Raw genomic sequence first — 24,890 nt, 5'->3', positions numbered from 1 at the left:
CACCACACGCGGGCATAATGCGTTGAGTACAGTGCGCGGCCCCGCACGATTACATAAGCAGAGAAGGCGCCCTGCTCGCATTGTCCCTGTCACCGTCACCAGCAGCAGCAACAAGCCACCACCAGCAAGCCACCACCAGCAAGTCACTCAACCACCGTAACTCACCAACGCCGCGGTCACCGTCACCACCATCACTCGCCCACCGCCACCTCCACCACCGTAGCCTCTCAAGCCTCTCGGTTACTTGACCCTGCCCCGCTGTCTCTCAACCACCACGGGACGTCGCCCGTCAACCGGGCTCGTTCGTCCTGCCGAGTTGACGGTAGCGGCAGCGATTCGCAGCGGGGGCGGTGTTGGTGGCGAGAGACGGCTTGTGGTGGTGGTGGTCTCGCTTTGGGGTGGTGGTGGTGGTGTGGGTGGTCTCGCTTTGGGGTGGCCCTTCGGTGGAGGCTCCTGGTGGAAGAAGAGGCGAAGAGTGGACAACTCGAGCGAGCGGGTGGTGGGCGGAGGATTGTATACCGTGCCACGACGTGCAGTTGTTGTTGTGGGTGGTGGTGGTGAGAGAGAGAAGACGACACGAGAGAGGCTCTAACCCACCTAGCCAGGTGAGAAAGACGCGCCGCGGGAGACGTCGTACAGACGAAAGTCGCTGTTCGAGAGAGGGTTTCGAGCCTCATGAAAGAGTGGTGGAGATTTTTTTACCGTCGAATTTAGAGTAGATACAGAGTGGAACTCGAGACGATCTGAAAAGGAGGAGGAGGTAGAGACGAAAATGAATACGAATGAGAGAGAGGGTGAGATTTGGGGTACGGCTGGGACATAGGATCGGTGTTGAGTAGAGAGGATTGAATTTCGATTTAAAGCTTTCGTGACTGCAGGGATTCATCTTCTTGGTTCTTTCGGTAAAGTCACGTAGAAGGGAAGTAATAAAATAATAAAAATAAAACATAATAAAATGAAATAATTCTCACGACGTTTCGGCTACAACGCAAGCAGCCGAAACGTCGTGAGAATTATTTCATTTTATTATGTTTTATTTTTATTATTTTATTACTTCCCTTCTACGTGACTTTACCGAAAGAACCAAGAAGATAGAGAGGATTGATTAGGTGTCTCTGGACAAGGCTGGCGATAGTCGTAGCCTGACTCTCAACAGGAGTTCCAAGACACCTGGCCAAGCCAACAGGGGGGTGAGGTGTTGTGGGGGTCTGCATAGAGGGGGGTTCCAAGGTGTCTTGGTTCATACTCTTAGGTTGTTTCGGTAAAGTCACGTAGGAAAAAATAAAAATAATAGAAATAAAATATTTTTTTCTATTATTTTATTTCTACTATTATTTCCAGAGGTGGGACAAAGTCATTGTTATGCAAGTCCAAGTCGAGTCGCAAGTCATCAAATTCATGACTCGAGTCTGACTCGAGTCCAAGTCACATGACTCGAGTCCACATCTCATAGGTGGGACAAAGTCATTGTTATGCAAGTCCAAGTCGAGTCGCAAGTCGTCAAATTCATGACTCGAGTCTGACTCGAGTCCAAGTCACATGACTCGAGTCCACACCTCTGATTATTTCTATTATTTATTTTCCTACGTGACTTTACCGAAAAAAACCTAAGGGAGTATGAATCCTTGCAGTCACGAAAGCTTCAAATCTAGAAGTGTCTTGGTTTCTTTATTCCGCGTGGTTGTTTTGGGAGGGGGCCCTCTGAACGTTGTGGGGACGTGCGCGTCTCGTTGAGGTCCGATCATTATTTGTGTTTTCTTTGCGCGTCTGCGTTATTTCGGCGTTTATATAAACGCAGCGAGCGATGCGCTGCATGCACGGTGGGGCATTACATAACCAAATAGGTCGTCCCATTGGCTTCGCACTGCACGGGAGGAGGATGGCTCCATTATTAATAATAATAGGACACTTTTTCATGAAAAACACGCCTCCTGGGCTGTACAATACCGCTCCACCTCGTAATTCCATATTCAGGAACAGAGATGGGTGTAATACGTGCAGGCAAACGCTGGTCTCTTACATAACAATTTGGCTAAAAGGTTATTGACGTTTTTGCTGCAACTGTCTAGTAAATTACCGGTACATCTCTGCTGTTTTCTTTGGTACCCACTAGGAATGGACTTTGATAGCCTGTTTTGCCACGATTTTTTTGTATTTATTTTAGTTTGCTATTTAAATGTACGGTAAAAATGTAAGTGATTCTCAGTAATGCTGACAAATTCCATCCATCCACAGCTTTAGCTTTGAAACCCATCCTTTTCAGTACACCTTTGCAAAAAGCAAGATGTCATTGAATGTTATTGTTTTGCAACAAAAAAAATGTGCGAGAAAAATACACTGCATGCATTCACCGGTACGAACACACCCGTTGTTCCTCTGATTGTGTGAGATCGTTTAAGGTGGGCCAGTTTTAGGCTGCTGAGCCCACAATGATGGCCACTCAGAACATGACGGTGAGCACTTCCAACGCTCTGGAGGACGACGAGGAGGGCGGCGTGCTCAAGGTGTGCGGCGTGTGTGGAGACAAGGCCACGGGGTACCACTTCAATGCCATGACCTGTGAAGGATGCAAGGGCTTCTTCAGGTATTCGAGATGAAACGTGACCGCCTCTGTCCACCTGGAAAAAACCTTGGACCTGTTTTAATTTAATGCCACCCTTGTGGAGTGAATGAGTCAAAACCCCGTGTACCACAAGGGTAAAGTGCCACAAATTTAAATTGGTGACAAAATTAGGCTATACTCTTTTGTTCTTTCGGTAAAGTCACGTAGGTAAAAAATAAAATAGATCACGACGTTTCGGGCGCAACACAAGCGTCCGTCATCAGGTTCTCAATGTTTGATGATTGTTCACGACTACCAGTTTTTAACCCAGTATTTTATTACAATTAAAGAGACAATCGTTAAACTCTTTTTGACATTGGAATCATGGGTCATCATTTTCAGGTATAATCCATGATATGCTCGGTAGAGAGGTAATTGTGGACAGTTGTTTGTAATTAACTCAATTGTTTTTGATATACTAAGCACAGTTACCCTTGCTCTGTTGCAAAGGTCTATGGAGGTCCCTTGTATATGCAAATAAATGCAAGTTAGTGCAGGTCTTTGCTTTGACATGAATCCCTGTTAAGCACATAATTATGTACAGTGTATTGCGGTGATAACCCAATGATTAAATTTAAGACAGTGAGAACTCGAGCAGAGAACAAAAAAATTGCTTGTGTAACCAATTTTCATGCCATGTTCCACCTTTGCCCGTAGATCGTGTATTTAATTTTATGGATAAACACCACGTTTAGTAATCGATAGTCTAAGAGTTAACGTGGGGGAAGATAAAACTACAAATTTGAGTGTCTAACCAAATACATTTGACTTGTTTTCACAAACGGATTCCATGCCATGCAATCGCAAATGTTATTTTGGGCGTATAGTGATTGAAAATTAGCTGGTATCAGTACCCAGGGTACAAGTTGCCTAACGTGCATCGTTTCATGCCATCATGGTGACTGATGTATTTCATTTTGATGAACACACTGAAATATCTGTCTGTATACTGGGCAGTTGTAGCAGAGATGTGTTTACATACAAGCTGCACTAATGCCCCTTCTGTTGGTTGTCAAAGGCTGCCCTGTCTATTATGTTCAATGTTAGGTTACATAACTTGTGCAAGGTTGTGTGGAGTCACACAAGACAATAGTGCATTCCCTTTAGTGCAGTTCCCTCGTTATTCACGACCTTGCTATCTGCGATTTTGGCTATGCGATTTTGGCTATGCGATTTTGGCTATTCGCGAATTGTATCTGCAACTCTACACGACTACATCGAGAGAGAGAGAGAAAAGTGATGAGATAAAGTGATGAGAGAGATAACTTCTCGAAGCTTTGGAAGCATCTGCAGACGTTGCGCATACAATATTTGTGGGCCAATATTATCCGCGAAATTTGCTATCCATGAGCATCTCTGGAACGTATCCCTCGCGAAAAGTGAGGGAACGCTGTACTGTATACATTTGTTTTCATTAGCACCGATATGAGCTTCAATTCAAGTCTTGTAAGAGTTATCCTTTTCATTTATTCATTGAAATAACATTTAACAATAGACATTTGGTTGGTTTTACAAGATGTGCAATATTGTAGGTAAATTGTACGATAGTTGTAAACTGCAATGGATAATAATGTTCATCCCTTATGAATATACTGCTGGATGAATACTTCATCATGATTTTTCAGCCATATTTAAGCACGTTTGGAGACATTTAATCAGACTGATTTGCACAAGTTCGTGATGCGGAGCTCAGAACTGATGAAAGAAATGATTCAACTAATGTGAGCCAAAGCAAGGAATCAAGCTCGGATTGCAGTATTCATATTTCCATATATCTGTATATTAAAAATAAAGACAAACAGATATAAATTGTCCTTGGAGCAGTTTTTTCGTGAGAATTCATCGATTCATATTTTTTAAGGAAAGATCTGGGACATTTTAGGTATTTTTTCACAATTTAGATGCAGATAATTGTCTGTTTTGGCATATTGGACTTAGATATTCGCATATAATAGCCTATTGCCGCAAATTGTGCCGTGCATTCTTACATATAGCAGGTGAATTCCCTGTAGATATACTCCCTATGTGGCGTGCATAAATATTACTGATTGCAAAACGTGTCCTATGTAATTCTTGTAATTAGGGTTCTCTTTAGAAGGTTAAAATGGAAAATAAATATGGGGGCATTTGTGTTTGTGCAGGAGGAGCATGAAGAGGAGTGCTTCCTTCACTTGTCCATTTGAAGGGAAGTGCAACATCACCAAGGACAACCGCCGGCACTGCCAAGCATGCCGCCTAAAGCGCTGCCGAGATATTGGCATGATGAAAGAGTGTAAGGACGTCCGCCCGCTTACCCACCCCTCCGCTGTTCATGAAGGGCAGGTGCACATATGCATTATGCACAGATGCATTATGTAATATGCATCTGTGCATAAGAGGCAATTAAAATCAGTAAAACCACACCGAGACAATGATCCCCAGTGGAAATTTGCCTCCTACCTCTTCCTTATTTATGCATGCACACCCATCCCCTCCACACAGACACTCAGAAGTAGTTTTGCTCATCCCATTGGCCACACGGCCTTCCCAGCGTGCATAGCATCAAATTAAAACTATTAGCTATTTTTATTGTATCAGGTAGGGCCCACTGAGCGACCTGGCCACAAATGATAGCTCAACCAAGTGGCTTATCATGTGGAAATGTATAGCAGCCAAATACTCGCACGTTTCTAAATGTGGAGGGAAAAACCGGAGGACCCCGAGAAAAAATTACATCACCACGGGGAGAACATCCAAACTTAAAATATAAACGTGTTAAGGTCGGAATCGAACTGATGATCTCTAGCATACGAGGCATGGGAGTTAACATCTCACCACCGCGGTGTGACCTTGTCAGAAGTGTCCTGACCAAAAATATGTGGCCGGTGCTACTGTCCAATGGTTAATCTGCTTATAGTTAATGCAGGGTCCACAGTTCAGCGGAGGACAAGTCTCACCGTACCGTGGATAACACAAATAACTGTTGAGTTGGGCATATTTATTGGAGGTGTCTCAAGTTAAATTACGAAGCAGCTTTAGCGAGGACAGGTGCAGACAGAGACACACCTGTTGTGGGAAAGTAGACCTTTAGTCCTGCAAGATTAAAGACCTCTGGCCTAAGCTATAAACTTGTCTACAGTGCTGTAAAGCTTTTGTTATTAGCAATTGTTTACGATTGCTCAACTAACACTTTGTATGTCTGCGTATGAAAGGCAAACGCAATTACTTAATTTCCATCGTGCTTTTCACTCATGAGGTTAGTTGAATATTTGTGGTTCTTCCTACCAAATTTTTTCTCCGAATGTGTAAATTATAACTTGTTTGTAAATATTCTTTTGTAAATGTGAAATTTGTGATTGCCAAGAAAGAAAACTTTTGTTCTAAGAGTACTTGTCCTTGGCATGTCCACATTGTTTTCCTCTACATAGAGGTGTGGGGGTGGTGAGTGCATGGCTGATGGGTGGGTAGACAAGTCACGATATGGTGTCGTAGTGTGGCGTGCATGGGTATAACTGCCCACAGTATACACAGTGACACACCCACGGTTGGAATTGACTACGGAATATTGTGTTCCTTTCTCTTCATGCAATCTGGAATGCATAACGCTCTTTGGTTCCCAGATTGTTTGTAAACGTGTGTCCGTGAATGCAGTGATCATGACAGAGGAGGAAGTGCAGAGGAAAAAAGAGATAATAATGAAGAGGAAGCTTGAAGACACTGCGCGTGAAATCCATACGCCACAGCTGTTGGAGGAGCAGGAGCAGCTGATAGCAACGCTCATCGAAGCTCACAGGAAGACCTACGATGCTTCTTATTCCGATTTCTCACAATTCCGGGTAGGCATCGCATTCAGGTCTCTACGCATTGGAAGGTGCTGCATGCTCAAAGGCAGACAAACTTTGGTGTTGTATGCAGTCTTAAAAAAAACATCGGTGCATGATCATGACAAGCCTTAAACATTTCACATTATCCACGTGAGATATTTTACAGCAAAATTATTTTAATATGATTAAAATTATCTACAACTTATACAGCATTATTTACACACTGATAATAAATGACATCCATATTCTTTGGGTCTTTCGGTAAAGTCACGTAGATAGGTTCAAAAGAAAATAGCAAACAACTACGACGTTTCGATCGCAATACAAGCAGTCGTCATCAGGAAAAGGGGGTTAGCTTCTAAAGGCAAACTGTTTATAAAGGATTTAAATGGGCATAGCCCAAATGTCAGCAGCCAATGTTAATGTAAGTGGTGGGCAGCAACCACGAAGGTGGTTGGTTTTCCACCAATAAAAGGGCTGCCAGGTGAACATTAGCATGTTAATGTAAGATCAGTGAGCGGCTTCCACGGCGCGCTCGCTGAGGTGGCTATGTTAATGTGAACCTGTAAATGAACAACTAACATCGGAAGGATGGTAGGATGGGAACATCACAGCCAGTTATGACTTAAACTGGTTAATAATGTCCTTCCAATGATTGCTCAGTTTGTACCCATCTTTTCGGTTGAAATTGTGTCTGTCTGTATATATGGGTGGCTTCATGAACGAATCTTTATTGATAGCCTGTGGATTTGCAAAGTACCTTCGTCTTAGAGAAATCAATTGCACGTGAGCCCACCGCATTAAAACAATGATCAGCCACGGCCGAGGTGTTCGTTCCTACCGTGTTTCACATCTGCCTTATGTTCTCGAACACGGTCCGAGACATGTCGCTTAGTTTCCCCAATGTAACTACTGCTGCAGACACAGCTTAGTTTGTAGATGCCGGGGTATTGCATCAAGGATCACATCCTTCACAGATGGGGTCAGATCACGAATTTTATGTACTGTGTTAAATCGAACCTGGATCTTGTGTTTCCTCATGATTTTGGAAATGTTTTTGGTGACCCCTGCTATGTATGGCAAGGTGATGGCTTTGATTGGGTCCTCAGATGGTTCTTTCCGAACGATTGGGGTGATAGCTTTACGGATTGTGTAGTCTGAATATCCATTCATCTTGAGAGCTTGGTGTACGTGTTCCAGTTCACTGGCTCGGTGATGATGGTTGGAAATACATCGAGCTCTATGGTGTATAGTTTTGATGAGGGAATTTTTATGGGATTGATGGTGGTGGGAGTCAGGTTTTAAATATGCATCCGTATGGGTGGCTTTCCTGTAGACAGTGTCCCATTGAGCCATCTGGTCTCTTTTCGATTGAAACATCCAAGAATGGTATCTTGCTATCCTTTTCCACCTCCATGGTGAATTTGATGGCTGGGTGTATGGAATTGGTGTGGTTGAGGAATTGGTTCAGAGCTGGTTGGCCATGTGGCCAGATGACGAACGTGTCATCTACGTACCTCTTCCACAAGGACGGACGTAGAGTGGATGCCTGGATGGCATCTGTATCAAAATTTTCCATGAATACATTGGCTACAACTGGAGATAAGGGAGAACCCATTGGGGTACCTTCAACTTGTTTGTAGAATGTTCCATTCCAGGTGAAGTAAGTGTTTGTGAGGCAGTCTCACCAGGGCCGGTACATCAGCATTCAATCCTTGTTGGACCAAATCTTCAATGATTGCAATGGTGTCAGGCACAGGAACTTTGGTAAACAAAGAGACTACATCGAAACAAAATCATGAGCAACATTAACATGCTAATCTCTCACATTAACATAGCCACTTCACCGTGCGTCACGGAGGCCACTCACCGATCTTGCATTAACATGCTAATTTTCACCTGGCAGCCCTTTTATTGGTGGAAACCCAACCACTATCGTGGTTGCAGCCCACCACTTACATTAACATTAGCTGCTGACATTTGGGCTACGCCCATTTTAAACCTTTATAAAGAGTTTGCCTTTAGAAGCTAACCCCCTTTTCCTGATGACGACCGTTTGTGTTGTGATAGAAACGTAGTTTTTTGTTATTTTCTTTGAACCTATCTACGTGACTTTACCGAAAGACCCAAAGAAGATGAATTCCTGCAGTCATGAAAGCTTTAAGTCCAAATTTAAATGACATCCACTTTAAATGTGTCCTCTGAATATTTATGCTCTGTATGATTTGAGAAAAGCCAACAATTGTTTTTTGGTTTTGGTGTGTGCTTGTGTGTCCTCACGATGGTACAAATAGTGCTTGATAAACGATGTTTTTTTGGCAACAAATTGGTATTCACTGGAGCTTGGAGTAATTTCAATTTGGGCCAGGTGGCAAGTTTTTTTTATTACATTTTCCATTTCGAAAAAATTGGCTTCATACCACTTTAATGTTAGCTATCACTTTCGTAACGTGCATGCACTCCCTATTGGTGATGTGCTAATCATGTAAAATAACTTGGAAATATTTCCAAACATACGTTATTAGAAATTGTGGTGACACTGTGCCGTAACTTGCCACATTAAAAATTACATTCGCCATTAACAAACTGAGCATAGCTTGCAAGTACAATGCCTGGGCACACTCATTTGTTCACTATTGCACGCTGGACACTTGGTATGGCAAACGCAAAAATAGTGCCGTAAAAAATATGTACCTCGTGTTTTGCAAGGTGCATCTCAACTTGTGCTCAAATTTCTTGATAGCAACAATGTCAGGATTTCTCCACAAATCTGGCTGTCGCCTGATGAAGCTAGTTGTAACTACTGGCGTAACGTCGTTCTCGGATGATAAATGTTGTGGATTTGCTCTCCAACACACCGGTGTGCTGTACTTGTAAGGAATTGGCATGTTCTGTTTACGTGACAAACCTTATTAATTGGCTGTGTCGGGTGGTGGCGGATTTAACGACACATCTAGAAACTTTTCAATCTAAAGTATACGGTTATTTCCTTGAAGTGCCCTTTGAGTCTTATCATTCATTTTAAAATAAGGGGTAAATAGTAAAATGCACTGTTGCGAAGGGCTTACAAGTGTTTACTCGTGTGCATGTTTGTGCCAGGAAGAGTGTCAGTAATGCGAGTTTATTGTGCAATGTGTGTATTGTGCACTGTGACGTGAGAGCTGAATTTTAAGCATGCATTCGTAAGTGTGCCCTGTGTGTAGTTATAGGGCTAATGGAGTGATGCATGTTTGGACTGTTGTAATTTTCCACCCGTGAAGCCTTATTTTAAACGGCTGAGTGCACAACAATGGAAGGTTTGCGCACATTATAGCCCTACGTATCAACGGCATCGATTGGTTAATTATGTTTACCGCTTGCCAATGTGTTTTGTACACATTGAAGCTCACAATTTTGCATATGTATAATTAAGAAGGAAACTTTAGGTCACGTGCTTTTCACCAACAAAGGCAATTATTAACACTTGCCCACAGGAATGTGCATTTCCCTGTTTTATGATGACAGATGTCTTGTTGCATATTTGTCAATGTATTATCTGTACGCATAAAAAACACATTAGGTCTTGTGCTTTAATATAACTTGTCAACTATGTTTGCAGCCACCCAAGAGAGGTGATGGCAGCCCTGATTGTAGAAATGCTACCAACCCCTTCCTGATGTCCCTGCTCAACTCAGATATGGACGAGCTTCCCAAAGCTTCTGCAAGTACGTGTGGGCCACCAGTGGTGCCGTTGCTTTGGCTGTCAAAGGCTCTGGGCAGCCGATTGTTAGATTTTATAGTCGTGTGAGGGCATGCTTCAGGACGATGCCCTCTATCGCGTCCAGAGAATGTGCAGCTGTAAAGCATTTTGCCTCGGGTTTAAAGCTCATTTTGAGATGGCGAACACGGATAATGTAGGCTGCGCTAACACATAAATGTTTCTATAGTTTTAGAATGGCCTTTTTTCAAGATGTTAAATTCCTTCATACATTGCAATCCTGATTTTTTTTTTTAAAGTGGAATAAAAAAATCCATAGTTGCATGAATTTAATGTAATTGTGTTTTATATCAAGATATACAGCCACCTGTCTTCTGTAAACATCATACTGAATAATGGCAAGTAGTTTTGTCGAAGTTTTTGTTTCCACTTTTGACACAAGTATTTATACATCGTTAAATTAGCAGTCCTGCTGAAAGTGCTTGGCGCGAAAAGTTTGTTATGCAGTTGATGTTTCATGTGATAATGTTCTTCTAGAATTTAAGGATTTTTTTTTAATTATAGCCACATTGATTTGTAGGGAAAATCAGTTGCTTCGTTAATCTGTAATTTTTTTATTGTTAAAAGTGAAAGACATTTATTTACATGATTCTAAACATTTATTGTGTAGTATCAGATGTCAGTCATGTAAGGGGCCAGTGTTTACGGTGATCCTGTGACGTTCATTTAATTTTGTGTTTTATAACCGTGTGTCCACTGTATTCATACAATTGCCTTCTAAGGTGGCCCCAAAGATACGGGTCTCATTCAAATGTGAAATATGCCAAATTATTGTAAGAACTGAAGACAAGTATGTCAAAACCAAAATGTTAATATTCTTATTGTGAAGTAAGGTCAGAGCAACTCCATTCGTTTGCAATTTGATACATCGCATCGCAAGGCGTGGTGATTGAATTCTCATTTATTCGACAATAGTCAGCGAGTCAGTTTTTTTGTTGTTGATATGATACCATTAATAATAGCAATGGAAAATACAAAATAACCCATTCCCCTTAAATTTGGTTATATAAAAGAAAAGTTTGCCAAAAATGTGCTCTACATTCACGCAGAGTATTCACTACTGTTACCTTGCCGCCATATCTAATCGGCTTTACCATTCTTGGCAGTAAAACAGCTGTTAAGATGTTCAAACATCAAATAGATATCTATTTCAAGGCATCAGGTCTGCAGTAACCACACATTCTTGTGGCAAAACATGCAAACAAACATGTTCTAAATGTCATATTCTATTATTATTTGATTTGATTTTTTACGCGACTTTACTGAAAGAACCAAAGAGTAATGTTCTAATAATAGATGCATCGATGACTTTTCGGTCATCTACCCTACGTTTGTCTCGTTTTTCTTATCTTCACCACATTTCCCCCTTCTCCCTGTGCCCTGTTGATCTGTATATTAACATGAAACGAGCATGTTCGCTTACATTTTGCACAATCAAATCTTGGGCAAGCGGTTCCATACGTTGTATTGTGTAGGTAAATAATCTATTTTGATTGTTGCGCCGTTGTGGGTAGTAGATGTAAAACATGATTGTGGAGAATGAGAGTTCCTTTTTTTTTATTAAACAAGCCGGGGTTGGGGGGCCATGTGGGTGTTCCGGCAGGTGGTGAAGAGGCCGCAGCGGGTGACGAGCTTTCCATGCTGCCACATCTGGCCGATCTTGTCAGTTACAGCATTCAGAAAGTCATCGGCTTTGCCAAGATGATCCCTGGTTTCAAGTGAGCATGTCAAGCATCGACTAAACACCAGATTTAGAAGCCTGGCTGTCCGATTTAAGTGATCAAGCACTCTACCGATTTGTAGGTTGGATTCCTCGGCGAATCGGATAACATGAAAATAGTTGAGGGAAAAAAGGAATCTCGTCTCTGTTTCCCACGTGTGCCACTGGATGGGAGGTGTTTTTTTGGTGGAGCTTGATATCATTCTCGACCGTGTCATGTTGAGTGTGGCTTGTAGCAGGTATCCTGCTATGTGTGGCCATTTTTAAAGGGGCCCTATCTAAAAAAGTCAGTGACAATTGAGTCCATTACATAATTCGGTCGATGAATTGTGCCAGAGCTTCATCAAGTAAGTTAACGAAAGTGGAAACGACATTTAGAATTAATTGGGACTGCCTAATTATTGTGGAGAGTTCACATTCATGATTGTCATTTCTAATTATTTGCCAAATTACAGAGAGTGTCTGTGGTAAATAATCTCAGTTTGCACTTTCACATGGTGTAACATTGAGGATATAATTTGTATTATTTATCAAAACTAAATTTTTACTTTCCATTTACATTGCTAAAATTGAATGACTGATTGTATAGATTGGGTTGAGATCTCATTTACGTGTAACCTTGGTAGGCCAGCTTGTGTTAGTTATTTATTGCGTCGGTTATCTGGTTTTTATTATCATGGTGTGTCTTGAGGTTTACCCACTGATAACCACACGGGGTGCTGTATGCCATGTGTAAAATACAATATCTCGACACCAGTAGGCCAGCTTTCCATTCAATAAAACTTTAATGATGGGTTTGTCGTTGCACTTTTTTATATGATGCATTAAGTTGATGTACAAATAGTGTATTTTGTAGTGCCGCCAATGCCCAAATGGAACATGTTCAAGATTTACAGTTTCTATTTGTCTGTTCAGGGTTGGCCAAACGTTCCAAAGTCTGTAAATAATTTAATTTAACAAGTAATTTTCTGTTTGTGACAGAGAGCTGTGCACGGAGGATCAGATTTCCCTGCTCAAGGCCAGTGCCATTGAAATCATCATCCTCCGCTCCAACGAGTCCTTCACGATGGAGGACAATTCTTGGACCTGTGGCAGCAACGAGTTTAAATATCAGATCGGCGACGTTATGCAGGGCAAGTGTAATTATGATATATATAATGTTGATACTTGCATTTATATTGTGCCCATAATGTAACGAAACATCATGGCACAGTTTTTTTAGTCCATTCAGAACACAACAAGATGACGAGTTGCAACAAAAATGAGTCATTCATATTTAACTTTAGCGCCGAAATGGCAGCATATTGACATAATGTTAAACTCAAACTTCTTTTGAAACTTATAATTTTTCAATCTCTGATTATTCTTTTATTCACCAAATGCCACCTGTTTTTTTGTAGCTGTATTGTACATCTTTAAACGCTGTATTCAAAATGTTAATTTTTGTGTTTCTGTCACTTCCCCAGTCTTCGTCCTCTGAGCAATCCTTGTGGCCAGTAATATGCTGTCATTTGCTATTTTCCTTTCATATTGGCATTACACTCCCCCCAATAGTGTATTAAGTATTGAAAATGTCTTCTTTTGGTGATTTAATTTACGGTCTATATGGTTTAAGCCCATGTACCTCCCACGCACAACCTTATATGGCAATTTGCCTGCACAGGTGTTGCCAACATAATGCTTTTCAGAAAAAATCTGTGCAAACCTTAATTTCCTTCACCATTATTAACCTAATTTCTGTTTCTCGGTTATTTTTTTGTGAAAATAATGAACAGATTTTTTATGCTGGACAAAAGGCTTTTTTGTGCCCTGTCAGTCATGGGGTTTATTTAAACATAATTCATGCTGGTCCATGCTGCTTGGTGAAGGTGAGAAGCCATGGACCTGTTCAATATCTCTCACCACTAACGATAGCCGTGAACTCAGGTTGCCCGGGCTCATAGTGCATTGCGCCCACCGCTGTACACCTGCTGCCCTGCAGTTATTATTAAGTGGGCGCTACGGTGGCGAGATGTTAACTGACTTGGTGACTTTACCGAAAGAACCAAAGAATAATTCCTGCAGTCACGAAAGCTCCAAATTAAGTTTGAGATGTTAACTCCCTCGTCTGGTATGCTGGAGGTCGTTAGTTCGATCCCGACCTTGACACCTGTATATTTAGAGTTTGCGTGTTCTCCCCGTGGTTGCGTGGATTTTTCTCCGGGTCCTCCGGTTTTTCCCTCCGCATTTAGAAACATGCGTTGAGAGTATTTGGCTGCTATAAATACCTACACGATAAGCCTCTGCATTGAGTTGTTAATTGTAGCCAGGTCGCTTCTGAAAAAGAGCTATATAGCTCCGGTTAAAATAAAATATATTTTTATAATTTTCTTTTATTATTACTCGGGTGTAATTTAATCGCTGTTTTGGAGATGTAAATGTTTCGCCAAAACATGTGTTGTAGCCGGACACAAGTTGGAGCTTCTGGAGCCCCTTGTCAAGTTCCAGGTCAACATGAAGAAACTTGACCTCCATGAGGCTGAGCACGTGCTGCTCATGGCTATCTGCCTCTTCGCTCCCGGTCAGTGGTGATTCAACGCTCCTCCTTCAAGGAACCTTGCGCCTGCCAAATATCAATATGCCCGTCACACGCTGCCATTCACAATCCCAAGAGACACGTTCTTTTGCACAGACGCAACTCGTAGTATCGGTAAAGTCACGTAGGTAAAAAAGAAAATAAATTAAAATGAAAACAACTAAATTTAATCACGACGTTTCGGAAGCAACACAAGCCTCCGCCTTCAGGTGGAACCGCCACAGCAAAATTACTGCAGTGATTTAATTTAGTTGTTTTTATTTTTATTTATTTAATTTTTTACCTACGTGACTTTACCAAAAAAAACAAAGTATGGATCCTTGCAGTCACGAAGACTTCAAATCTAGACTTAACTCGCAGTGTTACTCTGTATAAGCAGTTAATTGGCTTGAGGCACGATGCAATGCTACTCTATTTTGTGTAGTATTTGGTTATAGCTTGCTCTCAGGAGGGACACTCATTGGGCAAAATTTCCCTGCGGTGCTTTCTAGGGTTTTGCGCTCTAGGCTATTTGGTTCATGTCTTAGATTCAAATCCTTAAAATCTAACACTGCAAGCCTGGAGTACACTGCTGCAAGAGTTAAGAACTGTTGGGCAATTCTCATTTATCTTTAATGCATCACATTCTTGTCACTTGATTGCTTCCTGGTTGGATTATAAATTTGAATATAAATCGTTAAGCTTATTTTATGTTAATTTTATTTTGTTAAGTATGGTCCTGATCTAAATTGTCTATTTTACCGTCTATGTTTCCCCTTTTAATGATATATTTTCACTTTATATTGTTACCATTTTTAATTCGTGCTGTAACCCAGGTCACCCTTCTCAACAATCCCATGTTCACATGTTCATCTTTATGGGTCATTTCCTGGTGAAAGAAACGTTGGATTGGATTGTGTAGGTAGAGTCCATTGAGAGATAAAATTGGTTCTTTTGAAACGCTTATTCAATCTTCAATCAGTGGGAGGTCGATCCTCCCCATCTGCTGCCCACGTCTGTAACTTCCTTCCCCCAGCCATTCATGCTGTCGACTTTCTGCCCCCGTTCATTTTTTTTATTCTGTGTTTGGTCTCCTCTACAAAATCATTATGCCCACTGCTTTCTTTGCAGCATCTTGAGATGCAGTTGCATTGAAATTCTCTATAAATCTAAATTGTGTTGTCCGAAGGAGAAATACAGGTCAACAGGTAAAGGCTATGTAATTATGAAAGTAATTTTGCTTGCAAAAACACTTTTTCTTCTTGGTTCTTTCCGTAAAGTAACGTAGAAGGGAAATAATAAAATAATAAAAATAGACCAAATAATAAAATAATTCTCACGACGTTTCGGCCACAACGCAAGCAGCCGTCCTCAGGTCTGTCGGAAAGACAGCGTCAGACAGGTGAAGAACAGTTCTGTCGGAAAAACAGCGTCAGACAGGTGAAGACGGCTGCTTGCGTTGTGGCCGAAACGTCGTGAAAATTATTTTATTATGTTTTATTAATATTATTTTATTATTTCCCTTCTACGTGACTTTACCGAAAGAACCAAGAAGATGAATCCCTGCAGTCACGAAAGCTTTAAATCGAAAAAAAAACACTTTTCTTAACGAATCACGTGTAGAGCAAGGTGTGTATCGTTTGGTCACGCGTTGATGCTGTCAGACCGGCCTGGCGTACAAGACCGTTGCAGGGTGGAGGAGGTGCAGGAGCACCTGACGGAGACGCTGCGCGCCTACATCGCTTGTCGCCACCCCCTCTCCTGCAAGCACATGCTCTACGCCAAGATGGTGGAGAAGCTGACCGAGCTGAGGAGCCTCAACGAGGAGCACTCGAAGCAGTACCTGCAGATCTCGCAGGACGCCGTCAACAAGGAAGACCTGCCGCCACTCCTGCTGGAGGTTTTTGGCAACCCGACCGCGTGAAGAAAGGGAGGACGACGCTACTTTGGACGGACGAGTGGAGAGATTGCTGCCCTCTTGTGAGAATTTGCACTGGCGAACAGGTCATCACTACTGAAGAGTCATTATTTTTCTACGTGCATGCCTCCATTACTTATCTTAAAAGGCTGTGTTAATATAAATATTATAGCTGGGAGGAATAATGGAAATATCAATGACATATTTTTATTAAACTGAACTCTCTAGATATTTTTTTAAAATATGCATTTGCCTACGGCGACCTGCAGAGGGTGACATACACTCTAAGCGGGTGCTTAAGGTCTGCATAGGCTCATTCAAATCCTCACAACTTAGATTTAAGTTATTGTTTTATAGGCCAACAATCATGGGATTAATTGTATTCTATAATAAACATAGAATATGCCACGCAGGAGGCTATATGTAATGTTTTAGGGGATAGCCTTACATCTCAAAGTAGCTGATATTGTTTATTTTTCTGGAAGAGGCCCGAATAGAATGCTTGTGTTAATTGTATTTTGTTTAAGCTCGGCACTAATATATACGTACTGTGACCTCAATCCAGCCGACTGAAGATTGGCAATCACATATAGCCTCCTCTAAGAAATGTACTGCATGTGTATATACACCATATAAATGATATACTTAGATTTAACGCAAAATACTAATATGCAGCGTTACGTACATTTTATGGAACGTGACTAAATGTATAAAAATGTATAAAGATCATGCCACGGTATACAGGGATGTAAACTAATAATTGAAGCGAAATATTTGACCCGTCAAACCAATCGTTGTCAAGTTTAACTCTAGTGTGCCTCAGTTCACCGTGCAGTCTTGGCTTCAATTGACGATGCCGGCCAGCGTTCGCCCTGTCCCAGCCGAGGTCTGTGCGTGACTGCTGTGGAGCCATCTAGTCAGGAGAGGGCGGTGCAGCAACATCCACCTGCATTGTTACGCTGCTCCAGCGTCTTTAGGCTCCCCACCAACTTCACCCAATGGGCGCGTGACCCCGCGTGATGATCAAATAGCCCCCCCCCCCCACGAGCCGCGAGGAATGGGAAGGCACTCTTCCAGCAGTGGATTGACAAAAGGGCACTGCGGATGCACGTACATAGTTGAAAAATTGGAATAGGTTGTACCCTTTCTGGCAATAAAGCAGATGTTAAGATGTATCGATATATGCGTTAAATCTTGACTTAAAGCTTTCGTGACTGCAGGAATTCATATTATTTGGGTCTTTCGGTAAAGTCACGTAGATCGGTTCAAAGAAAATAACAAAACAATAAAACTACGGCGTTTCCTGAAGACGACCGCTTGTGTTGCGATCGGAACGTCGCAGTTTTTGTTATTTTCTTTGAACCTATCTACCTGATCTTCTTGGTTCTTTCGGTAAAGTCACGTAGAAGGGAAGTAATAAAATAATAAAAATAAAACATAATAAAATAATTCTCACGACGTTTCGGCCTCAACGCAAGTAGCCGTCCTCAGGTGAAGAACATGTCTGTCGATAAGACAGAGTCTGAATGACACGTCCTAGGCTTGGAGCGTCTATTTAAGCTGGGAGGGAGGAGGAAGAGCGCCTTGATAAAAGAATTTGCATATGAAGAGGAATTTAGCATATTTATGGGAAATGCAGGAATGCGACTAGTGCTAATTGTGAAATGCGTGGGAGGTGGGCGGGGGGTTTTCCGAATGACCAAAATAATAATATATGCGCTGTTTTCGAAACTGATTGGCCTACACCAGAGACAGCCTTTCTTGTTATCAGAGCATGTTTGTTTGGATGTTCACCACAGGTACGTGTGGTTAATGCAGACTTGATTCTATATGATGTTTGAATATCTTAATACTTGTTTTATTGCCAGAATGGGTAATACCTATTTTATTTATTATATTTTGATACTGGAAAAAAGATCCGATGATACTTATATAGTTATTAAATGTGGCAATATTTTATGGGGATATATACACAATCTGCTTCAGAACAGTGGTTTGATTCCAAAAATTCTCAACAATGTTCCGTTTTTCTTCAGATGACATGTTAATGATTGCACGGGTGATTTTCTAGCCAGAGACTCCAATCATTTGCATCATTCCTTTACCTGGATTATATGGGCACGCTGCACTGGTGGCATGCACGTAGTACGTGTGCTACTTTGAATGTTAGAAGACCTCCATGCAGTCATACGCTTCATGCACTACACTCCACTTATCGCTGGCAAAGATGGGTTAGCCTGTTTTGTAAATATGTGCGTGGCTGAGCAAATGTACTTTCAGGCTTTTGTGGTCCCTCGAAGAATCTGCAGAAGAAAATGCAACTTGTGACTGCGCAGTAAGTAATAATGTCCTTTTTAACCCAGTGGTACTGGGTGCTTTATACGTAGCCGTGCCTAATCCTAGAGGAGGGACACCATGGTAGGGGTGAGCAAGCTTTCCTCTGTCTCTTCTGCAGTGGTAACAAGATTTTCGGGCATTGTCTGGGTAATGGTGGTATTCTGGTGTATCGCTTAACGTTTGTGGAAGTCTTCAATGTTTGCTGGTACTGAACAAAATGTGGAATGCATGCAAAGTGGTTTTGAAAAGCACAACGTGTTCATTTAACAACAACAATGACACGTGACCTGTGCAGGGGCAGGTCTGTAATGTGGACGTCTGGTTCTGCCACAGAATGTTTCATGCAACTTTGCTTGGAAATGACCTAAATGCCATAAAAGTGCTGCTGAATTTGGCATTGCTAAGATCAAATCACAAGGCAAGAAGAGTTGTAAATTTGAAACCATTGTGATTCACCAAGGAGGAGGAGGCAACACAATTGTAGAGTTGCAATTTCCATGTTGGTTAGCACAGGCATTACTTGATATATCTGGTGCGCAATTCAAACTTTATGTTTTAATTCGCAGAATGATTTATAACTACATTGCTGTGTAAAGAAAACGAAAATGTTCTCAAATAAAATCCCGATAGCGTGATTTCTTCATTGAGCAGTTGCAGTTTACTCCTCCCCCTGTGGTATACCATGGTCCTGAGCATTTCAAAGTGGCAGTGTGGTGCAATAGGAGATCAGCTTAGGTTTGTTCCTTTCCCAAGGCCAGTAAATGTAAAAATATGAGGATTTGATTAGTCTCATTCTCACATTTTAACGATTGCAAATAATTGCATTGATGCTGATATGTGTAGTTGTATTTTGTCGGGGTTTCTTTATGAAATGGAAACATGTATTGTTGATTGTGATTGGAAACAAAAGAATGCTATCGCAGAGACATAGCATGTGACGGGCAACTGCATGGCGCGTGTACATGTGCTATCGGGGCATGGAGGCAGAACTAGGTATTTCTGTTAGTGTTGCTAGGATGGACAGTTTTAAATCCTGACTTTTATTTGCTGAGCTTGTGCTTCAGCCAATAGGCAACTGGAGCCAGTAACATAAATAAGACTGTCTTAATGCTAAACGGCCAAACCAGAACAGATTGTCAGTGTTGTGTTGGTGGTGTAAGAGATGACAGTTGTGGTTCGCCAGTGTCCTTGGTTGGGCAACCGCGTAGCATCTGCTCAGACAGTGACGGGAGTATTTAAGTCTTTTGTTTTCAATTTAGGAAATAAAAACAGCCTATGGGATGTATGCCAGAGTTAATGCATGCAAAAAGAAAGGCATTCAGGGGAACGGCAAATACATGCTGTGCTGGAAATGTTGACTTAAAATGATGATGATGAGTACATTTTTTCAGAGCACAAATGTGCCCTTCCTGTTTACATGCAACCCCCAACCGCTGTAGAACTGGTGAATTAGCTGTCGATGTGTACCATAGGTGAAATGGTTTTGCGAATTGCCGAACATATTTTACACGTTGTCCAGTGTGCCCACCATTATAATTTTTTTTTTACATTTGAGTGATGTGCGATTATCATGTTGGATCGCTGTCGAAATTGTTGTGATGCCTCTTTTACACTGCGGTCATCATGTCACCTTTGCACAGACCCTGCATCTCTTAGTACGTGTTTTATGGTTCACTTGTACGCCATGGACCGGCGACGTGGATTGTTACTTACGGATTGATCACGGTGAAGTAATTCTTAATGTGTTTGCGTGTTACGATGCATTGAAAATTATGTGCATCGTTAACTATGCAAACGTACTGCTTTCACTGTTGTATCCTCTTGCATCAAGAGTAACCCTGCCAGCAAGCATTAGTCTCCTTCCGATGCACCAATTATGTGTCCGAGACCCCAATCATTGCCATTCGAGGCATCTGCTCTTATATTAACGGAAACACTTATAACTGCATTCGTTTTGACAATTTCTTGTTAACATGCATATTGCATGCTGCATTTGTTTTGTTTGAAGAATGTGTGGTCTATTTTCGGTTTACCTTGCACAACTCTTTTCTCAACTTTACGAATATGCATATGCTAAACCCAGAAAGGGCTGCTTTGATACCTTAAGGAAAGTTTGGTCTGGTGATTAATGTGATTGTAATGGAGGTCAGTAGCTGCTGGTATTTGTACTTTTAACACGTTTCAAAAAACTGTGCCTCTCGTTTGCGGAAACACATTTACTGTGTTTCAGAAGGCAGTTTAGAGAGAATTGTATTTAAATCCACAACATTACGTGTGTAGTTTCTGCCAATATGAGCTCTCTGGTGTGGTCACTCAACTCTGCTGCTAAGTGCATCATACCCAACAGACGACATTCTCGAGTGCTTTGTGAGCTCGTCTGTCAGAACAGCACCATTCTGCTCTGTAATAATTGTCCAGCCTTTCCAATAGATTGCCAAATTAGTCGCTTTAATTGTCCTCTTTGAAACAGGCACTTTTATCCGGAAAGTTACAAACCCATTTGTTACACTTGGTAGTTAATGCGTGGTGCTATCACGTGTGGTTTATGAATTGAACATGTATGTGTGTCTGCAATATGTAACACATTCACGACAAATGTGCTCTCGCATACGGACACCTTGGAGGGACATCATGGTCTACCTCTCTTTGAATCAGGTCCGCGATGAAATAGGGGCACCAGTAAAATATTTCGTCTGGATATATTTGTTATTCAACAGGCACTTGTTGTTGTGTATCGTGTTGTCTGTTCTATGTTGGTCACAGGAGAAGTTCTGCAAATACCATATACGTCTATATATAATGAATGATCATTGTTCGCACTTTGTTATTTAAAGATAAAATCAGCCGAAGACCCTAATTGTCTTCTGTACAGGATTGTAATTCTCAACATCATGGTAGACACATGTCATATTAACATAGTGAAACGTTTTTTTTTTGCAATATGTATTCACATCACAATGAAAATGCATATAGTTTCATAATTGCTTCTGTATTTAGATGCTTTTGCTTATGATATTGTGAGCCTGAGTACTCGTTTATTTGCTCAACCCTACTCTAAGTTATTTGCAAATGTACATCAGAGATTTTGTCATTTCATCAGTGGTACCATTCCACTTGATAGCAATCTTACCTCAAATTTAAAGTTAAACACAAATCTCAAGGACTGATTCTTCACGGGTGTTGCAAGGTACAGAACATGACTCATATCTGCCACTATCCACCCCTCTGCCGCTTTCACCTGTACAATATTTGCAAAGTCCGCCACCCCTCATCTCAACTACGCTGCTACATCTTCCAATTCACTCCCTCGTCTTCGACGCAATTATTTAAACTCCCTTATGCGTGGGTCCTTTACCTCCTATGCATTCAAACCACTCCCAGACAAGTTCAAAATGCCTCTGGGTCATCTTCAACCTCCTCGACCACTCCCAGACATCGCCCTCTCCTCCATCCAGCTACACTGGATTGTATCCCTCTATTTTAAGATCGATATGTGTTGAACTGTAAATGTTGTGGATTCACTCTTCAACACACCGGCAGGCTAAAGTCGTGAACTATTTGTATTTTGTCAACGTGACACTTTTTTGCTGATTGGCCGTGTCGGGTGGTGGAGGGTTACGACACATTTATAAATAACGCGATCTAACCGAAAAACGTTTATTATGAATTGGCACATTCTGTTTACGTGACAAACCTTACTAATTGGCTGTGTCGGGTGGTGGCGGTTTTAACGACTGATTTATATTTACGCAATCTAACCCCAAAACAAAAACCTTTTATGGAATATATCGGTCGCGAAAGTCTGATGTGTGTTAAACGACACTGGCTTCCCCGGCTACTGCCGTTGCCTTTTCAAATTCCCCAAACTCGTTTACAATTCTCTCCGTGGTCTCGCCGCAACGTACATCTCGCGTCTCTCGTTTCGTTCTACGGTCCTCGCCCTCTCCTTTCACAATCCCAGCTGCCCCCCCCCTCCGCGTGCCCGATCACAATTCCATTATTTTGCGTTTCTGGCCCCTTACACCGGGAACAAGCTGCCCCCTACATTTCAAACAGTCCTCGCTGTCCACGTCTCGTTCTTCCCTTAAACCTTGCTAATTAGTCCTTGCTGATCCCCAACTCCAACCCTTCCTCTTCCCCATCATGAACACCATCCCTCTTCCCAACCTCCCTGCCCATTCAGCACACTCATCGTTCACCACTCACTTTCATCGTTTATTTCACGCAGCATCATTCATGTACAGGACCACCATTCTCATCAATTTCATGACACTTCTGCTGTACAATTTTCTTAATTCTTTGTTCAGCACCTTGGTTAAGGCGATATATAAATAAAACATAAGATAAGATTGTCCCGACGTGTCTTCAAATAACGTAATGTAATGCAGAGTTGCGGAATTCCCCTGGATATTACTCGCACGATTTTGCAGTTTTTTTCCCCCAACAGCATTTTTTGATCATCAAAGCACTTATCAAATAAATCACTGTGTTAAGTTCACCTTCACAAACTCTGTCCTGTTTGAAAAGCATGTCAAGTGTTGTCTGAGGTGAAATTTGTGACATGGGCTATGGCGAATCGTGTTTTAATAAAGAAGCCGCTTGAATTTCAGAGCCGTTGGATGGCTTGAGGTTGGGAGCACACTGTTAGTGCTCGTTTAAATTGCTTTCACAGTCCCTATATTTTCATATTGCATTAGCTCTTGAACACTGCACCCTGCTGTATATTTGTATATTTATGGAATACCCACCTATTGAGGGATGCAGTTTGACTTAAATTTGCTGGTAAATTTATATTTTTTAACAATGTTTAGATTTTAGAATAGTCGGGTATGTGAACATGTTACACTAGAGTAATTAAACGTCTCATTCTGATACTTATTAACCAGTCATCTCTGAATAGACAGTAGGATTTTTTTTTTTACAATTGAGAGTTGATTTGTAAAAAAAAAAATCTAGGTATTGTGATGGCCAACATTAAACATAATTTACCTTCGGCAAATTACTAACTTGCATAGGTTCCCATGGGTTACAGAGGATAGAAACGAGCAAATATGGGACTTTGAAACTGTATAGTTATTTAAATTTGATACATTTACAAAATGAATTAGGCCATTTCCCATTCTTAAATATATCCACTAAGATATAAAATGGGTATGGATATCCTGGGTAAAAGCAATATGGACAATTAATCTATCATGCCTGGTGAAAAATTGGTAGAACCCATAATTATTTCACTATTTAGGATTTTAAAAAATAAGAGCTTTTGTTCAAGCTTTTGTCAAATTGTTGAATCCTTCGAGATCGTCATTGCATAATCCAATATACAGTCTCGTAAACCTATTAAGTCACTCGTCGGTGTACGGTTTATTGTGTGTCCATGTTATGAACGTTGTGAATGCTGCTTTGAGTGGGTAAGTGCCGCTGTGGGAGCGTGCCAGCCGTTAATGTTTTACCATTGCCTTTGTTAGTACTGTGGCATTGTGAGAATTTAGCAATTTCTCCATAATCTATTTACAAATTATTATATTTGTATATAAATTGTTGTAAAATAAATTCAAAACAAAACGTGTTGTTTAATCATTCCATGAAAAAGGAGTTGCATTGAGGTGTATATGATGAGGGATTCGCGTGTTAACCAAAATGTAAAGTACAAATATTTGTGGCAAAATAACGTTGTCTTGTATACAGCTCGCTTTTATAACATTTACAAATACTTCAAACACACACACACATGGGCTATGACGAAGAGCCTGACACATTGCTTAATTTCCATTGTTTCCAAGGCAGTGTTATCGATGAATGTGATGTGGTTTTTAATGTTTGCTTGTGCAACACCCGCCCCTACAGGACATGTGAAAAAGAGCTGCGAAGTTGAGCTGCGATTCCTCCCGTCTGAATTCAGATTTTTGATTCTGAGAGCAGCTTCACCAAATAATTAGTTCCAAATTCGTAGATTTTAACATGTCAAGTGAATATGGCAAATAGACGCTTTGAGATGTGCCAAAATTGAAGGGCTTTGCAGGCAAAGTAGCATTGGGCAAGCTGGTAAAATTGGGTGGTTACATTTTAACCCCCATATAGCTGTAGGTATGCAAACTGGGTTATGACTGCATGGGGCATTTACATTAATGTAGGTAGACCTGAGGTATGGGGGTCGGTTAAATGCAGGTGTTTTTTTTTGTAAAGCACAGGGCATTTA

General features: G+C 41.3%; 1 protein-coding gene across 3 annotated transcripts; it reads left to right on the top strand.

Moving 5' to 3' along the window:
* LOC144943521 (vitamin D3 receptor-like) lies at positions 1–24,655 on the top strand. Of its 3 annotated transcripts, none has more exons than XM_078871046.1 (9): positions 1–605; positions 2,400–2,536; positions 4,744–4,874; positions 6,233–6,417; positions 10,004–10,109; positions 11,766–11,880; positions 12,864–13,015; positions 14,326–14,442; positions 16,101–24,655. In XM_078871046.1, exons 2-9 carry the CDS (start codon positions 2,430–2,432, stop codon positions 16,358–16,360), a joined length of 1,173 nt encoding a protein of 390 aa, XP_078727172.1. In that variant the 5' UTR covers positions 1–605; positions 2,400–2,429; the 3' UTR covers positions 16,361–24,655. The 3 variants fall into 3 exon arrangements, with proteins under 3 accessions (XP_078727172.1, XP_078727171.1, XP_078727173.1); XM_078871045.1 differs by having other exon boundaries at positions 2,400–2,584; XM_078871047.1 differs by lacking the exon at positions 1–605 and having other exon boundaries at positions 2,423–2,504.
* Positions 24,656–24,890: the final 235 nt, after the last annotated feature.

The sequence above is a fragment of the Lampetra fluviatilis genome, chromosome 31 (genome assembly GCF_964198595.1).
Source record: "Lampetra fluviatilis chromosome 31, kcLamFluv1.1, whole genome shotgun sequence".
Lineage (NCBI taxonomy): Eukaryota > Metazoa > Chordata > Hyperoartia > Petromyzontiformes > Petromyzontidae > Lampetra > Lampetra fluviatilis.
The sequence above is the reverse complement of the archived record's forward strand: the minus strand, read 5'-3'. Positions and strand labels throughout refer to the sequence as shown.